At 33.1% G+C, this 17,705-nt stretch overlaps 1 protein-coding gene across 1 annotated transcript; it reads left to right on the top strand.

Annotated features, from left to right (window-relative positions):
* Nucleotides 1-6,603: 6,603 nt before the first annotated feature.
* Nucleotides 6,604-10,151, top strand: LOC21397813 (protein TRIGALACTOSYLDIACYLGLYCEROL 4, chloroplastic). The gene is made up of 5 exons (XM_010114534.2): nucleotides 6,604-6,919; nucleotides 7,498-7,744; nucleotides 7,887-8,241; nucleotides 8,858-9,195; nucleotides 9,402-10,151. Exons 1-5 carry the CDS (start codon nucleotides 6,660-6,662, stop codon nucleotides 9,597-9,599), a joined length of 1,398 nt encoding a protein of 465 aa, XP_010112836.1. The 5' UTR covers nucleotides 6,604-6,659; the 3' UTR covers nucleotides 9,600-10,151.
* The last annotated feature ends 7,554 nt before the right edge of the window (nucleotides 10,152-17,705 follow it).

Below are 17,705 nucleotides of genomic sequence, written 5' to 3'. Positions count from 1 at the left end.
AATCTTATACTATTATTTGCTTAATTTCAATGGATGTTATTGTATTTTAGTGTGTTATATGTCTAATATGTAAAAAACTAAATAAAAGTATACAATTTTCGTGTCAATTTTGGGTTCACGGGTCAATTTCGTGTCATGAGTCATTTTCGTGTCGTATCGTGTCAACCCGTAAAGTGGTCGTGTTGTGGTTTTTAAAAAATTTCATGTCACAGGTCGTGTTCGGGTTGACTGTAAATTTAGAAAGAAATTATTAAAACACAACACAAACACGACACGTGACACGAATTTCCACCACTATCTAAAATCATAAACCTAAGGTATTTATTATCCCAAATATTATGCCCTTTAAGGACTTTGAGCTAAAAATTAGAGCTCAACGTTTGTTTGACCGTTTTACCTCTTGAGGTCAAAATGATCGTTTTGCCTTTAACGCGCTTCTAAGTGACCTAAAGGTTATAAGTTTGATATTCTAAGCCTCTTAGTACCTTAACAAGGCTTTGGACTCTTCTTAACAGGTTGACCCACAATTTTATAAAAATTACTCTTTTGACCGTACTTGGAAATTTTGACTTTTTGCCCCTTGGGGTTGGTCTAGATTTTTCTTCACCAATGAGTGGGCCTAAGACTAATTCCAATTGTTTGGACCATGTTAACCTCAGTTAAAGTTTGGTCAACAAATCTTCCGAATGCGTAACTCTTTATCTGCACAGAATTTCAAAAAACTCAAAACATGAACTTTCTCTATTCATCTAGATCTACAATGTTTTTGTTGTGATCTAAGCCTAATTCAGCTTTTATTTAGGATGTCCTTTGCAATTTCACACTTTTCTAAACCTAAGGGCACTTTTGTCCACGTTTCATTTTTGAAAAATTTCCGTTGTTGTACCAAACTTTCTATACTATATCAAATCATATATTAGCAATTTAAAGTTTATATTTTCATGTCATATCTGTTGGTTTTCGAAACGTTTTCGTGTGCGGAAACGTAATAGTGCATATCGTGTATAATAAAAATTTTCATAAAATTTTTAAATACTCTATATATTATATTAATTTATATAATAATAAATTAATCATATTAATTTATAAAGATAGATACCTAGCAAACGATTAGGCAAATAACTTGAGGTCTTTGACCAAGAACAGTCTAAGCTCTAAGCTTTTTTAGAAAATCCGAATCTTCCTCGTCTAGTCCTTGAAATCTGCAAGACCTATAGTGTGGGCTCTAATAAAGAACTATCGGATTATATTGCTCATTAATTTGTGTCTTTTCACTATCAACACATGTATGTGAAGAAATTGGAAATTGGAAAAACTTTTCTTCTCTTTTCCTCTCTCTAAAATTTGGCTACCTTAAGAATTTTTAAGAGCAAAAATTCTCTACTCCAATTTACTATTGTCTCCTATTTATAGAACACTAGGAGAACCCCTTTGCTTTAACTTGAAGACAAAGCAATCGAAAAACTGGTTACTACTATAATCTTATTAAAATAAAGTTTTTCATTTAATTTTGAAAATAAAATTCTCTCCCTTCCTTCTACTATATGGCCGGCCAAACCACAGGGAGACCTCCCTGTGGTTGGCGCAAATCGTAGGTAGGAGAGTGAAAAAATTCCTCCTTAATCTAGTTTCAAATTTTAGCTTAAATTTAAATCTAAATAAAGTCAAACTTTACTTTCCTTTTTGAATTTGACTGTAAAACTTATCAAACAAGTAAACCGGATATCTTGGCGAGCAAGCAACTGAATCCCTGTGAGATTCTACCTGTGTCACACGCCCTATGCACCTCCTTGTGCCTGGGCATGTGACCTCCTGTGATCCCAGTACATTGTGTTCCAAAATTAATTTAATTAAACAATCACATTAGTTATTTCAAGTGATATCCAATCCTGATATTTCATCTTGTCTTGCAAATATAACAAGGATGACGTGAGGGCTCATGTACCTATAATTCTGAGCCCCAAGCTCGCCTGAGGCCAATCTTTCTCGACGTCCCCAAGCTCGCCCGAGTCTAAGCTCGACTATATTGAAGACATTAAATGATTAAAAGTTAATTCTCATTGATTATTTTATCAGTTTTAAATTATTATTTTTGTGAAGAGCTTATCATAATTAAGAGAGAAGAAACTCTCAAATTAATAAGAGAATTAAACTCCCCAAATCGAATGTACTAAAAATTCTCACGATAGAAAAAAAAACCGCGCACAGCTCCTGCATGGCGACATTATATAGAGGAGCTACGTCCAAATCTAAAAATAGGTGAAATTGAAATGCGTGCACTTTGTAAATATTACAAAAAACACTTTTCAACAAAAAGATGGGGGTACAGGCCATCATGATAGACATTGGAAAGCATGTCTACCATTACACCAAGGTCATAGTGTGGACTCCCCCAACAAACACTTTTACTCACAAATCAAGGTTTACAAAATTTTCATATGATGCACAACGTGCTCGTGAGGCACTAGCTAAATTCTTAGCTAGTGCCAAATTACCATTGTCTTTTACAGATGATGAAACATTTGAAGAATTTATTCAGACTGCATTTTTTCCACAATTTAAAATGGTCAATTGAAATACAACTAGAGTTGATTGCATGAAAGTTTTTTATGCAATGAGCCAATCACTTGTTGATAATTTTAAGTCTTTTAACAGTCTCTTGCACATCTAATCTTTGGGAGGGTTGTAATAAAACTGGTTATTTATGAGTCACGGCTTATTATGACAGGGATTGGGTTTTGCAAAAGTAAATTATTACTTTTTGTTTATGTCATTTTCCACATAATGCAAATGCTATTTTTTTTACTGTTATGGAAATTTTTAATTTTTATGGAATTAAAGATAAAATTTTAACCATTAATTTTGTTAATGCATAAGCAAACATAGTTACTATCAACATGTTTAAAGTAAATTTGAAACCACCTTTTGGTGGAGAATTTTTCCATCAACGTTGTGTATGTCATATCATAAACATAGTAGTCTAAGTTAGTATTGAAATTATATCTCATCATCTAACTAAAATTATAGACTTTCATCTCTAGTTCTGGAGCTGGGCTCCAAGAATTTCGCTAATATTTCAGGAATACCCAGATGAGGCCAAGAAAGCTTCCGACATATGTTCAACATAGGTGGAACTCCACCTACTTAATGTTAAAATTTGCTATTCTGTATCAACAGATAATCACTACATATGTGAACAGTAAGCATGGTGAGCATTTTATTTATGATGCAGATTGGAAGATTGGTGAGTACTTTTTTTAAATTTTTAGAAGTATTCTACAATGCTACTAAATTGCTTTCCGGTGTGTATTATCCTATTGCTCATCTTGCTTTGCATCAATTATTTAATATTTATGAGACATTTATTTATTATAGGGATACTGATCTTTTTACACCCATAATAAATGAAATGGAAAGAAAATTTAAAAGTTATTGGCCCGGTTGTCCAATTTTATATGCATTAGCAACAATTTTAGATCCTAGATGTCAATTAGATGGAACACAATCTTTGATGTCTGTTACAACAGATAATTTATCTATTGATATGGAACTAACCATTGATGATGCAAGGAAAATGTTAGAACATATGTTTGCATTGTATGAAAAAAAATACGGAACAAGACAACAACAACAGTCAACTTCGACGTCAAAGAGCAGTTTCGGGCCTAAAGATTCATCGTGGAGCTTTTTGAAGAGAAAAGAGAAAGCATTGGGATCATCATCAACACATGGACCATCTTCAGAACTTGTCAAATATTTTGAATCAAATTTTGTAATTGATGACGACAGACTAAACATCTTACAGTGGTGGAAGAGCAAGTAAGTTTGTTTTCTAACATTATCGATTATAGCACGCGACATTTTGACAACTCCAGTATCCACAGTAGTATCAGAGCAAGCATTTAGTGCAACTAAAAGAATTCTTGATGATAAGAAGAGTAGAATGTACTTGAATATCTTGGAGGGGCTAATGTGCGTGAAAGGCCGAGAAGATGCAAGAAGACGAAAACAACATTATACAGATGATACACTTCTAGACTATTTTTCAAACTTAGACGTAACAGAATATTCTGGAAGTAATTTGGCCACAGTGTAATTTAATTATCCTTGTATACTGCACTCTTGTTTCCTTCGCTAAAGTTTTGTCTCGATTTCCCTAAGGGTTTTACTTGGCAAGGTTTTTAACGAGACAGTCATTTATGTGTAATTATTCATATTATTTTAATTCAATAAAATCACATCCTTTTGGGCATATGATATATTTCCTTTTTTTTGTCATTAAATATGATAACAAATGCAAATCCAGTGCAATCCGATCGACCGGTGCATGCTCAACGGTTATAAATTGGACCATTGAACTTCAACATATTGAAAAGGGCTAGGACCGGCCCGTGTAACGCCTGGGCCCGGGCTCGACCCTGGCCCTTATGGACAAGGGACGGGGCCAGGGCTGGGCCTGAGAGTCTTCTCTCAGGCCCGACCCATGCACGACCCTGTATTGTACAGGGCTGTGCTTGGCCCAGCCCAGGCCTATGACGGGCCTGGGGTTAGAAGGGCCGTTTTGGGGCGGCATGGCCCTTTTGACACAACTAGGTAGGGTGTTGGACAACATTTTGCTCTAACACTTTATTCAGCTTTACTTTCTCTGTGAAAAATTTATTGTATGTTTTTTTCCCTGCCATAGCTATGCAAGTTTGATTTTTTATTGAAACCTTCATTTTGTTCCACTCAACAGGAAATACAATTTCAGCAGTTATTTATTTATAAAAAAGATTTAAAACCCACTTAAGACCTCTTGGTCTAGTCTAGTGACACTGAGGAATATGGGTGGAGTGGGGTTTAGGTGAGAGGTTGTGAGTTCAATCCCATATTGTATAAAAAAAATTTAAAACACCTTAATTATTATAAACTCATAAAATGTAAAATGCTATGAGAGTTTTCACAAACATGTGGGTCCTTTCGGTTGTTGTGATCATTTGTATTTATTTTTTCTTCAATGCAATATAAATATATATATATATATATATGCTAGTATTGAATGCGCGTTCCACGCGTGATTTATTTTAAATTTACAATTATATAAATTGTTTAAAAGAAAGTGGGAAGAAAAAAAACACAAAAGAAAAGAATACAAAAGTGAAAAAAAAAATGAAGCAAAAGACATGGAAAAATATTTTAACTTATTTTGTGTGTTTTAAATTAGTTCTATTTTACTGTTTTTAATTTATTTTTTACTTAATTTGGTGTGACTTTATTTTATTTTAGTGAATTTTTGTTTAATTTTTTTATTTGAATTATTCATAGTATGTTTATATGAACAATATTGAAAATTTGGTGCAAAACGCGTTAGAGTATAGTGACTTGAAGTTTATTTGGTTCGGTCTGAAAAGCTCACAGATGCGGCATATGTGGTGCAGCTTTAATTATGAAAATTTAACTTCATAAAGACGAATGACTAAGAATGGTGAGTGCATCCCACGCGCAGACAGAGGAGCCTCTAGTGGAGGAAGGGAGACAAACCATGTCAAAAAAGAATGAATAATAAGGGAAAAAAAAAAGAACGAGAAAAAAGGATGATAAAAAAATGAAAAGAGAGAGGGAAAAAAGGATTTAAAAAATAGATAGAGATATGTATGAGAAGAATTTATTTTAATAGGAAAATAGAGAAAATATATTTATGAAATTAGAAAAAGTGAAAAAAAAAGAATATATAATAAGACAAGAGTTAGGGAAAAATGAAAAAAAAAAAAAAGAGGCACTCTATGGGTTAGAGATTTTTTAAGACAATCATCCTCACGTGGATAAAACCTTATCACTAATAAAATGACAACCTAACTGGACTCACTTTATATAAGAAGTGATGTTTTATCCCTATAGAGATGAATAAGATCACTCTTAAAATACATACTAATTAATCTTAAATTTAATTGTTAAAAAAATATATTATCTTACTTATGTCTACTTGTAAATGCAATTAATCACAAGAGTATAGATGATCTCTCTTCAGAATACAAAATTGTACGTAAAAAATCAAATGAGAAATTCTATCCTTTTTATAGACTCTCCTGAATTTAGAAATATCTCATGTAATTAGGAGATTTTACGACTATATGTCCATATTTAAATATCTGAATTTGAGGAAATTATTTTCGTTGATATGTTTCAGTTTGAATTTAGATATTTAATGAGGTTTATCCTCTTCTAATTTGACTAAATTGGATTTGAATTTGATCCTTTGGTCTTTTCTTTAATTCTATAGACTTTTGGCTAAAACTTTTAAAGGTTTTCACTTCGCGCGTTTAAATTTTTAATTTAAGTTGAGATGTGATATTTTTTAAAATTTTTTTATTATAATAAAAAAAATTAAATATGATATTTTATAAAAAAAATTTTACGTAAAAACTTAAAACTCCCAACTTGAATGCCTTTTATCTTTCAGAGCTTTCCAGCATGCGACTAAGGGGATGGTCGTCAGACTGCTCGACCATCGTGCAACAATAACCATAAATCGCAGCGAAAAATTAATAGCAAATTGTCGCATGAAGTTTAAGACGACATGTCGTTTTATGCAAAGCGGGTACTAGAATTTCTGGCTCAATTTCAGAAACAAACAGGAAAGTAGAAGAATGTAGGTGGGAAGGTTGGATTCGGAAAAAACGATGAAGAAGCTGAGATGGGTAATGGACGGAGAAGGCTTCTGGGAGGTCGACGCGTCGACGCCGAGGACAGTCGACGGGCTGGCCCGGCCCGTCCCCGGCGACACGCTTCCGTTGGGTCTTTCTCGAGGCCCAAAGCTTTCGAGGCCCAAACAGATTGACTTCTTTCAACGCTTCATGGCTGCCCCCTTCGTTCCTTCCTACGCCGGCGACCATGGCTTCGCTTTACAACGTGTTCTCACCATCCCTTTTGCCCACAACTGGTACTTTACTCATTTTTCTATTTTGGGCTTTTTTTCTTTTTAAAAAAAAATATTATTATGTTGCATTACATTTATACACGACTTTACACATGAAAAATTCTATTTTTTTTTTTTTTGGTCGACTCAGAAGTTGATTGAATGGAGCAAAGCTTTTAACTTTGTACATTTCAAAATTAGACGAGAAATGTTTAGTGAAATAGTTCTTCAATTTGTTAGTTTACAAGTGGGTTTTGTAGTGATATAGCCCGTTTGGTTCATCGTGAGATTAGAACCATTTTCAATTTACGTATATTTTTTGTGAGAGAAAATATTGTAGCGAATCATGAACCATGATTCGAATCAGAGAACGAATTCTCCAACCAAACAGGCTCATAGTTATGTAATTGGTTAGAAATTTTAGTGTAAATGTGTGTGGATTTTGTGTGATAATTTGGCTGAGTCTTATAGTTCGCAAGTGGATCTCTAAATGTATGATTATCCATGGAAGCAAATGGTTCATATATCACAATTCATATACAATCACTAAACCTAGTTTTTTGTAAGGCTAAATTGTTGGGGTTAAAAAATATGTAATGCAGGTTTACTGCAGTAGTGGGTCAGTTCAATGTGCAGAAATTTGTTTCTTCCATGAAGGGTAGTGGAGATACTCAACACTCTTCATCTTCATGGCTGCAAAAAGTTAGAAGCCACTTAAAGGATAAATCTTTGTACGCTGTCGGTTTTTGCTCGGAGTTGTTGTTGACACCTGATGATACTCTGCTAGTTAGTTTAGACAGATATGCTGAAAAGGACTTGTCTCGGAAGAAAGCAGTTTTTCATCACAAGGTAGATACTGTTCAGATTAAGCACTCCACAATCTTTGAAGTGAATGGAAATTTTCTTTGAGCGCAGATTAGATTCCTTTCGTTTGTGTTTAATATTTTAGTGTTTCATTTAGAGTGATAGTTTAGTTCCAATGTGGTTGCAGTTTCCATATCACGATTTAATGGTGGAAGCGGTTTGGCCAGGACTTTTCATCGACAAGGCTAATAACTACTGGGATGTGCCATTTTTAGTTGCGGTTGACTTGGCCTCTGTTGCTTCCCCTTCTGGTTCAAGTTATCACCTGTCTGCACTCCATAATTCAGGCTCGCCCGAGAGGTTTCATAGTGATGGGAATGATCGAGTGCCCACTTGTCTACGTCCTGGTTTGTCTCTCAGAGGTGCTTTGGCATTTAAGAAGGATATTGAGTTTTGGAGAAGTAATGCTCCAAAGTTGAAAATGGTGCAACCATTCGATATGTTCCTTTCAAATCCCCAAGTTTCAGCTTCTGGGATCATCGGTAAGATGTTGCCTCCTTGGCTCCTTCATTTTTTGCATTCATAGGCCCTCTTTCCTTTAGCCGAAGAACAAATTCAGATACTGTATTTAGCATATGCATAAATTGAATCAAGCAGCCCTTTTAGTTTTGCGATCCAACAGTATGACCAAATCACTAAATTGTGTTTTATATAGTGTGGGGTAGTATCATGTAAACTACCAAGTACCAAGTTTTATATATATATATTTAGCTTGGTAGAGCCTAGAGGACAATTAATGATATCTATTCTGGAATTGTAAGATCATGCTTAACATATCTTATAGTGCCATAACCAATTCTAAACTATTAATTTGAACTGTTGTGGGTAGTTTTTCTGTGGGTCTGGTTGGTATTAACTCTTGGATGCTCCAAAAGTCCTTTGCCATGACACGGTGCAAGTAGTTTGTTTGATGAAAATGTCCAAAAATACTTTGCTGGGACACCAATGCACTTATATAGTAATTTGGAGAATCTAGGACTTTACTTTGCTTGCTGGGTTCTGCTTTCACTTCTCAAGTAGAAGTGAACTTCTTTCAAAAGCACAACACCCAAACTAAGTGTGTATGGTATTTGAAAATCTGCCTTTTCATGCATTTAGGTGCTGCTGCCACTGCTTTTTTTGGGGATAATACGGAGAGGCCAAGAACAGAAGAAGCTTTTCAGGGTTTTAGAGGTTTTAATTTCGATTATGGTGCAGTAAAATCTGCCTTTGTTGGAGATATGTTTGGATCGGTATCATTTACAGCCCAGCACGGGAACTTCCAGCGGCTGTTTCTTGATCTTACCAGATTTCAAGCCCGCCTGGATTTTCCTTCCGGTTCCAAATTTCTTTCAGGCGCAGCACGCTTAGCGCAAGATTTTGTCAATTCTCAACAGCCAAGTTTTGATGCTCTGCAGGCTGTTTGCCCTAATATACACCTTTCTTTTCAGCAGCAGGTGACCGAATTAAATCACAACATACAACTCTGACTATAATTTTTTTGGTATTTTCTTCAAAAGTGTGCCTGACTTATCAAGGCAACTTAATTATTTTAAAACTAATGCTGGTTTTCTGTGCTGAGAAATATTTTTTTCCTTTAAAATCTTTTCTCAAACATCGGTTGCTTGTTTATTTACCATTATTCGTGTTTTATTTTTTGCAGATTGCAGGGCCTTTCAGTTTTAGGGTTGAGTCGGGAATCACAATTGATTTGAGGAATCGCGATTGGAATATCTGCATTGAAGAACCAATTTTTGCCATAGAACACGCATTACAGGTCCTTGGTTCGGCTAAAGCCATTGCTTGGTATTCCCCAAAGCAACAAGAATTCATGGTCGAGCTTCGTTTCTTTGAGACATAAACCATGTTCCCTCAATTGGTTTTAGGAATTCCATCTGCTCTCGGCAGGTTCCTAGTTTTGGCTTGTTCCAAATATCTCCAACAATGGAATTTACGAAAGCCATGACTGATTGGATCTTCTACACCTTTGAGATTAGCTTTTTGGGGACTATTCGTCTAAATACTCACCAATTAGTATCAGATAAAAATTAAGATGCTATAGAGGAATGAGTTTTGGCTTCTAGTGAGTCCATAGTCTTCATCCTAAATGGGGAAACAACTATTAGAAAAATAGAAAAGGAAAAGTTGGCGCCTTCAAGTATTATGCACGTAGCCGTGGGAAAAGAAAAATGCTTTGGACACCACAAATAATAAGCACTGCAACTAATAGGGCAGGTGAGGAATGGTTGAGGCTTTAATTTGTTGCTAAAATGTGTTTACTTGCTGGTAATAGTGTTTGGACCCAAGTGATGTAGTTATCGTTCAGATTTTTATTTTTCCTTTTCCCCTTCAACTTACCTTATTTTGCTTTCTATTTGGCAATTAAAAGCTAATATGCATAAAATTTAAATCACTGATTGTATGTTGGAAATTATTCTTGAGATCACTGCATGAAAGACCTCAAAAGCTCGTTGATTAATTAAGTTTCAAGTTTAAACTTCTTATTGTAAAACTTTAATCTTTCTTCTCCTAGTGTTTATCATTTTGTTTCTGCAATTATAAAGAGAGTGACTTATGTACGAGAAGCGCTTAGCACGTCCTCAGTAGGTTGGCAGCGCACTGACTAAGAAACTTGTCCTCCTAGTGTTTACCAATTAGCATGCCTAACACCTTGTGCATTTTGGTTCTGTTCATTTCACCGATTCGAGTTTAGAATTTAAATTTGCTACAGTAAAAAATTCTCATAAACAATTACATCTAATTTTTTTATTACAGTAAAAAGTTCACATAAAGTTACATCTCAATTTAAATTAAAAACTCGAATTATCGAATTAATTAAACCCTTCATGTATCATTATTTATTTTATTAGTGATTAAAAAAAAAAAAAAAAAACTGCTGTATGGCCCTTGAATTGGGTTGTTACAAGGTCAGCGTGAATTCAATATCATCCGTGCCCTTAAAGTCTGAGATTAAAGAAGGTCGGTCTCAACATGAAAGATTGGCTATCCAATGTGGCTGCTAGAACTGCCCCTTTTAAAGACTTTTAGCACCTTGGATCTGGCATTGACATTGCTAGTTCGATTTTGATACATTGATTCTTCGGAAATGTTTGCGCTGTCGACGCGGGTTCTATCGTGCCTGACTTCCGCTTTTCTCTTCTCTTTTAATTTTGTGGTTTTCGTGGCTTTTCAACAGAGTATTGAGTAAAAAGAACGCAAGTTTGGTACCAGGATTTGAATCTTGGTAAACGGACTATTCACAAATAGAAAGACGGCATCTTTTAAAAACAAAAATTTGTTACGTTTGGTTGATAGATTTAAAATCATAATTTAAAATCACGATTCAAAATCATTCTTAATTTATGTATATTTTTTATGAGAAAAAATATTATAATAAATTACAAATTATAATTCAAATTATGACATAAATTTAACAACCAAACAACTCATTAAATTGTACTTGCATTCTTTTTTTTAAAAAGAAGTTTTGATGGATTTGATTTGTACGTTTGATCGTTTAGTACACCAACTGGAACAGTGAACCGACCAATAAATTATCGCAAATTGATCTAAATCTATCAATTATTTTGATTGATTTGGACTGGTTGATTTATTTTTATTTTTATTTTTAGCACTCTACGACTCTATGAGCAACTTTGATGGGTTTAACTACAGCGTGGGAGGTGAGTCTTGTATATTTTAGGCTCGTTTAATTTATTAATTTAAATTTTTAATTTGAGTTAAAATATGATTTTATATAAGAGTTTTTTACTGTAGTAAAAAAATTAAATATGATTATTTTTTAGAATTTTTTACTGTAATAAAACTTAAATTCTAAACTCTAATCAGTAAAATAAAAGGAAACTTTATGACGAATTTTTTTTTTTTGCTACGAATAAAAAGGATGACCCTCATCTACTTTAGAATTTTTTCAATGATTAGAAAATTCTATGAAGGGATGAGGGAATGATCAAATGAACAAAAGGAATTTTAATGTTGTGGTGTTTAATTCTTTGAAAGTTCATAGCTAAAAATGTGCTTACTGGCTTATTATTGTTGTCATTGAGATCCTTGTTTTGCCTGTTCCTCTTCAAGTTACTTTGGGCATGTTCTTTTGTCCAAAAAACTCAAAAAAAAAATAATTCGAGTTCTAATTTTATAATTTAAATTCAATTCAAAAATTACACTCAAGTTATACTCTAAAAGAACAACTCCTTTATTTTGCTTTCTATTTTGGCAATTACAAACTAATATACATAACTTTATATCACTGATTAGATATTGGAATCTACTCTAGAGATCACTCTCCGGCAGACCCCCAAAAATCTCTCTATCCTGTCTTTTTGAAGTGAAAACTATATACTCTGTTATTGCTGTTAAAGTGAAAATTATATGCTCATAGCTGCATTTACGGTGATACCGAAAGAATGCAGGTGCAATCTTGTAGAATTTGCCCAAAATGCATTCTTTATGAAACCTTAAGCAAATATGTGGATACTAATTTTCTGCTTTATGAATCAATTATTTTCTGCTTTAAATTTGTGTGTGATACTAATTTTGGGCTTGTTCTTTTAGAGTTTAATTTGAGTATAATTCTTGAGTTGAATTTAAGTTATAATTTGAGTTGAAGTTATAACTTGAGTTTGTATTTGGTTGTGTACATTTGAGTTATGGTTTGAGATAAGAATATTTTTGAGTTTGTGTTTGAGTGAGTCAAAACTTGAATTTGTATTTAGATAGTATTTTAATAAAAACTCAATGCTGATGAAAAATTTTAATAGGGTATATGAGTGAAGTTTTATTTGTCTTTTCGTTGTCAACGCATAGAAAAAAAAATCATCTCAATCAGAATTAAAACGAAAAAGTTATAGCATTTTTAAGAATAGAAAAAACATTGTTCATTAATTTGAGTTCGAGTTTCTGAACTCGAGTTGAAGGGAAAACTTGAACTCGAGGTTTAGTCACAAACTCGAGTTCAAACTTAAAAGAACATAAACTCGAATAAAATTGTAATTCGAGTTACATTTTTTTGAGTTTTTCACTCAAAAGAACGAGCCCTTTGTATGCCTTTTAAGATATAGCTAAGCTAGTCAAATTTTTTTTTTTGTTTCTTTTCTTTTCTTTTTTTTGTTTCTTTTTAAATACGCTTGATTAAAATCTTTTGTCGTGTTAATGGTCGAATTCTTCTTTATTGTAAAAAAATAGAAGGTTCGAATTCTTCTTTGAGGTTTATTGAGAATGGTTTTATGTTGCTGTTGTTGCTGCTAATCTTCGTGATAATTTTAAAGGCGTTGTTGAACAACAACAATTGCAACATAGAGTCGTTCTCAACTCAATCTGTATTTATCTGTCTTATTCTTCTTTTTTTTTCATTAATTACTTTATACGTATGTGTATGAATGTGCATGGTATTTGTTATTTTAAGATTTATTTATGTCATATATCTTAACAGTTAAGTGACAGAGTTGCAATTATCGCTTCAGATCACTTAAAATCACTGTTCAACTTGCTTGGATCTCTTTTGAGGCTTCTGCCTTGAGAGCTTGATGTAATAATCTTTTATATGTAAAATCTTACAAATCTAAATATGTATTACATTATATTAAAAAATTTATAAGTTAATCTTATAGTTTCATCAAAGTTTTGTTTTAATTATTAGGCCCCACGACATAAATTTTTAGCTTCATCACAGTTTGTATCTGGGCGTGGGTACAATTAGTATATCCAAATGTGTGTAGGATTAGGATTTTTTTTTCTCATTTTTAGTACGTGAGTAGGATTAGGATTAGTAAATAATGGGCTGGTAATTCGTGTTCGCGTGTCGTGTTCAGGCCGACACGATTATGACACGACATAATTATAGTGAACACGAACACGACACGATTAATAAACGTGTCAGAAACCCAAACACGAACACGAAACGCTAATAACACGGTTAACACGACATGACACGTGAACACGATCACTAAACGTGCCGTGACGGGCCGACACGAAAAAAATATGTTTATGACCCGTTTATGACCCAACTAGCAAAATAGTGGAATTAAAGAGAAGCTATAGTTGCGGATTTGGGTTAGATTAATATATCAAATGCGAGTAGGTTTGGGATTAGTATGAGAAACTATAGTTGTGGAATATCTTGTTGCCTGTAAATAGACACCTTCTCATAAGAGTTTGATATTTTGTATGAGCTTTAGTTAATTTTTTCTTTTTAAATTTTTTTTTTTATGATTCTAGTTTCTGCTTTTGTTTAATGATTTTATTTTTCTTCTGTGACAATTTAATCTCAGCTTTTATGGTAGCAGTCAGATTTTTTTTTTTTTTTTTTAATGCTTGATTAAAATTTTGCCTTACTGACGACTTAGGGGACCACAAGAGAGAAAGCAAGCCTAAATTCTTATTCCAGTTTTATTGAGAATGACTTCTCATTCAATACAACTTTAGACGATTGTGAGGATGAAGAAGAAAAGGAAGAAACAGTGGTTCTTAGCACGCTCAAAAGTAGTGGTAGATTTGTAATTAAAATTTTTAAAAGTAAATTTCTAAAATAAATCCTTGCTTGATATATATATATAAAGGAATTATTGTCTACTTTTGGGTTAAAAAAAAAAGGTATTGTCTTTTTTTTTTCCCCTCTAAATGTCTATGTTCTAAAGACGAAAACATCGAAATCAAAAAAGAAATTAAAAAAACAGGAACTATCCATTCTACGTCCCAATGGCTAATACTCATAATCATATATGGAAAGTACTCATGCAATCTGCGACTAATTACAAAAATGTAATGGCTGGCCGTTTTGATAATAAGGTAGTTCTATTCACGTACACATTTTTTTTTTCCGTATCTTTTTTAATTAAAACTTTTTATTATAAAAGACTCTCACATAAAATAACGAAAAAGACAATAATGATACACTTACTAAATTTTATAATAAAAAAGAAATTGATGATTTTTTTCTCTACCCAAATTATAAACTAGTGCTATTTTGCAATTTATAATGAAACCCTAATTTTTGAATCCTTTCCAGCCAAAAAAAAAAAAAAAGACTCAAATGACTATTCCAAAAAACAATTCACAGAAGTATACTATTTTTTTCTTTTTGTTCTATGACAATTGTTTATTTTGCCTTTTTTCATTTAGTATTTTTTTTTTCTAATCATTTTATTTTATTAAGACTGACCATATTATTATTTTTTTATTTTCTATAAAGTTTTGTTGATTGCATATTTTCCATTTCATTCTCTTTTTTTCCCTTGTGGTCATATGCTTTTTAACAATTTATTTTTTTTTTCATCAATTTCTTTTTTCTGATCACATATATTGATATGATAGGTCAATTTTTAAATAATAGAAGTGTGTAAAAAGTAAATTTAATATTTAAAAATTATGCAGATGTGCAGTTAATGAGGAAATATAGAGAATAAAAGAATAATGAAACATTTGGTTTATGGATTAAAATCATATAATTAGAATCATTTTTTATTTACGTGTATTTTTTGTAAGAAAAAATACTGTAACAAATCATGAACCACGATTCAAATTATGGTTTGAATCCTCCAACTAAACGTCCCCAAGAGTGTGAATAAAACCACCTTTTGATATATGCGAGTTAGTTTATATTCGGTTGTTCAACTCTTTTTTGATAATTATATGTTATCTATTAATCTATGTACTAATTAATAAATAACTAATTATAAAAAGTAAGTGAATAAATAAAATTGTTAACACTGTTTCTTGATAAGGTGCCTACATCCATGGACTGAGATCAGCTGTGTTAAATTTTGAGACTTGGATCTTTGTCCTTGTTGTTCATAGTTTGTTACTAATTCAGTTGTGTAGTTATGGTTCTATTGTACAGAGTCGTTTGGTTTATAGATTAGAATTATAAGATTAAAATTATTTTCAATTTATGTATATTTTTTTATGAGAGAAAACACTGTAATGAATCATGAACCATGATTCAAATCGGGGTACGAATCCCCCAACCAAAGCTTAACTATAGTTAACCATATGAGTTAGTAGACTCTATTAAAATAGTCTTGTAATAAGTCTCAGATTAAGACATTCGGCGGCTGTTCAGCAGCCTTATTTTTGAGTTAAAAACTCAAAAAAAATAATTCAAGTTATAATTTTATTCAATTTCATATTCTTTTAAGTTTGAACTCGAGTTTGAGACTTAGGCCTCGTTCACTTCGCGTATTCGAGTTTTCAATTCGAGCTGAGATGTGATATTTTTCTGAAAGCTTTTTATTGTAGCAAAAAAGTTAAATGTGACATTTTCTGAGAATTTTTTACTGTAGAAACCTAAAACTAAAAACTCGAATCGGTGAAATGAACGAGGCCTAAAACTTGAGTTCAAGTTTTCCATTCAACTCGAGTTCAGAAACTCGAACTCAAATTAATGAACAATATTTTTTCTGTTCTTAAAAATGCTATAACATTTTCGTTTTAATTCTGATTGAGATGATTTTTTTTATATGCGTTGACAATGAAAAGACGAATAAAACTCCACTCATATACCCTATTAAAATTTTCCATCAGTATTGAGTTTTTATTAAAATACTATCTAAATACAAATTCAAGTTTTGACTCACTCAAACATAAATTCAAAAATATTCTTATTTCAAACCATAACTCAAATGTACACAATCAAACACAAACTCAAGTTATAACTTCAATTCAAATTATAACTCAAATTTAGTTCAAAATTTACACTCAAATCACCTAATTAAAAAGATAAAAGAACAGCCCCTCAATAATAGAAGTTCATTTCATCCAAAAATCCTTTCTCTCTCCTCTTTAGTTTCTCTCTCTACTTTGTTCCGTAATTTGGTATTAGAGCGGGTTGACGAAGAAGATAGAAGCTCAACTTCTGCAACAATGGCGGACGCAGGATCTTCGAAGTTTGTTCCAGTGTTCTTTACTCATTCGATTTCTTCCAAACTTGATCAAAGCAATTTTATTGTTTGGAGAAAGCAAGTTCTTGCGACAATCAGAGGTCATCGACTCCAGAATTTTCTTTTTGGGTCAATTCCACCGCCGGCGAAGTTCTTAGCTCCTGGTGATGAGATTCTTGGTTGAATTAATCCAGATTATCTTGATCCAGCTCATTCTTTCTTGGTTGCTGGCATCCATGTCGGATTCAATTCTCACTCGCATGGTTAATTGTGATTCTTCCGTTCAAGTTTGGCGTACTTTGGAAGTTTATTTTGCTCAACAAGTTCATGCAAAGGTAACACAATTCAAAACTCTTCTTCAGAATTCGGAGAAAGGTTCAATGAATATCAATGATTATCTGCCCAAAATTAGGGGCTATGTTGATCTTCTTGCCCTAGTTGGTCACAATCTTACTACTAAAGATCATGTTAATGCAATTTTTTAGGGTTTACCTCCGGAATGCGAAACTTTTGTCACTTCGGTTAGTTCTCGTATGGAACCCTACTCTGTGGATGAGATTGAATCTCTATTGCTTGCTCAAGAAGTGATGATTGAGAACAATACTGCTTCTTTGGAGGCCAATTTAGCTGCTAAGAAAAAATTTGGTACTCCCTTTGGTTTTAGTCCAACTTATACCCCTCATCCTGGCTATGATGGCGGTGAACATCCTGGTTATTGGTCTCGGTCTTCTTTTGGTTCTTCTAATGGCTTTCCTAGTCACTTTTCCAATTGAGAAAATTTAAGTTCTTGTGGTGGTTTTTCTGGTGGTAGAGGCTCCTTCTCTCAGGGTCGTGGTCAAGCTCATGGCAAAGGACACTGGAATACTGGTGGGAAAGTTCAGTGCCAGCTCTGTGGACGAGTTGGTCATGTTGTGCAAGGTTGCTATTACAGATTTGATCACACTTTTCGTGGGCCTGCTCAACTTCATGGTGCTATTCAAGGCAATATTGCTCAGTTTAGTAGTCCTACCTCCACTTTTAGTCCTCCTATTCACGGCCAACATGGCACCGGTGCTTATGCTTTTGGTTAT

Source organism: Morus notabilis, unplaced genomic scaffold (assembly GCF_000414095.1).
Source record: "Morus notabilis unplaced genomic scaffold, ASM41409v2 Scaffold224, whole genome shotgun sequence".
Classification (NCBI taxonomy): domain Eukaryota; kingdom Viridiplantae; phylum Streptophyta; class Magnoliopsida; order Rosales; family Moraceae; genus Morus; species Morus notabilis.
Note: the sequence above shows the minus strand (reverse complement) of the source record. Positions and strands in the feature narration are given on the sequence as shown.

Coding starts and splice junctions, on each gene's coding strand:
- LOC21397813 (XM_010114534.2), top strand. CDS start 6,660: ATGAAGAAGCTGAGATGGGTAATGGACGGAGAAGGCTTCTGGGAGGTC. Junction 7,745..7,886: donor AAGCAGTTTTTCATCACAAG/GTAGATACTGTT, acceptor ATGTGGTTGCAG/TTTCCATATCACGATTTAAT. Junction 8,242..8,857: donor TTCAGCTTCTGGGATCATCG/GTAAGATGTTGC, acceptor TCATGCATTTAG/GTGCTGCTGCCACTGCTTTT.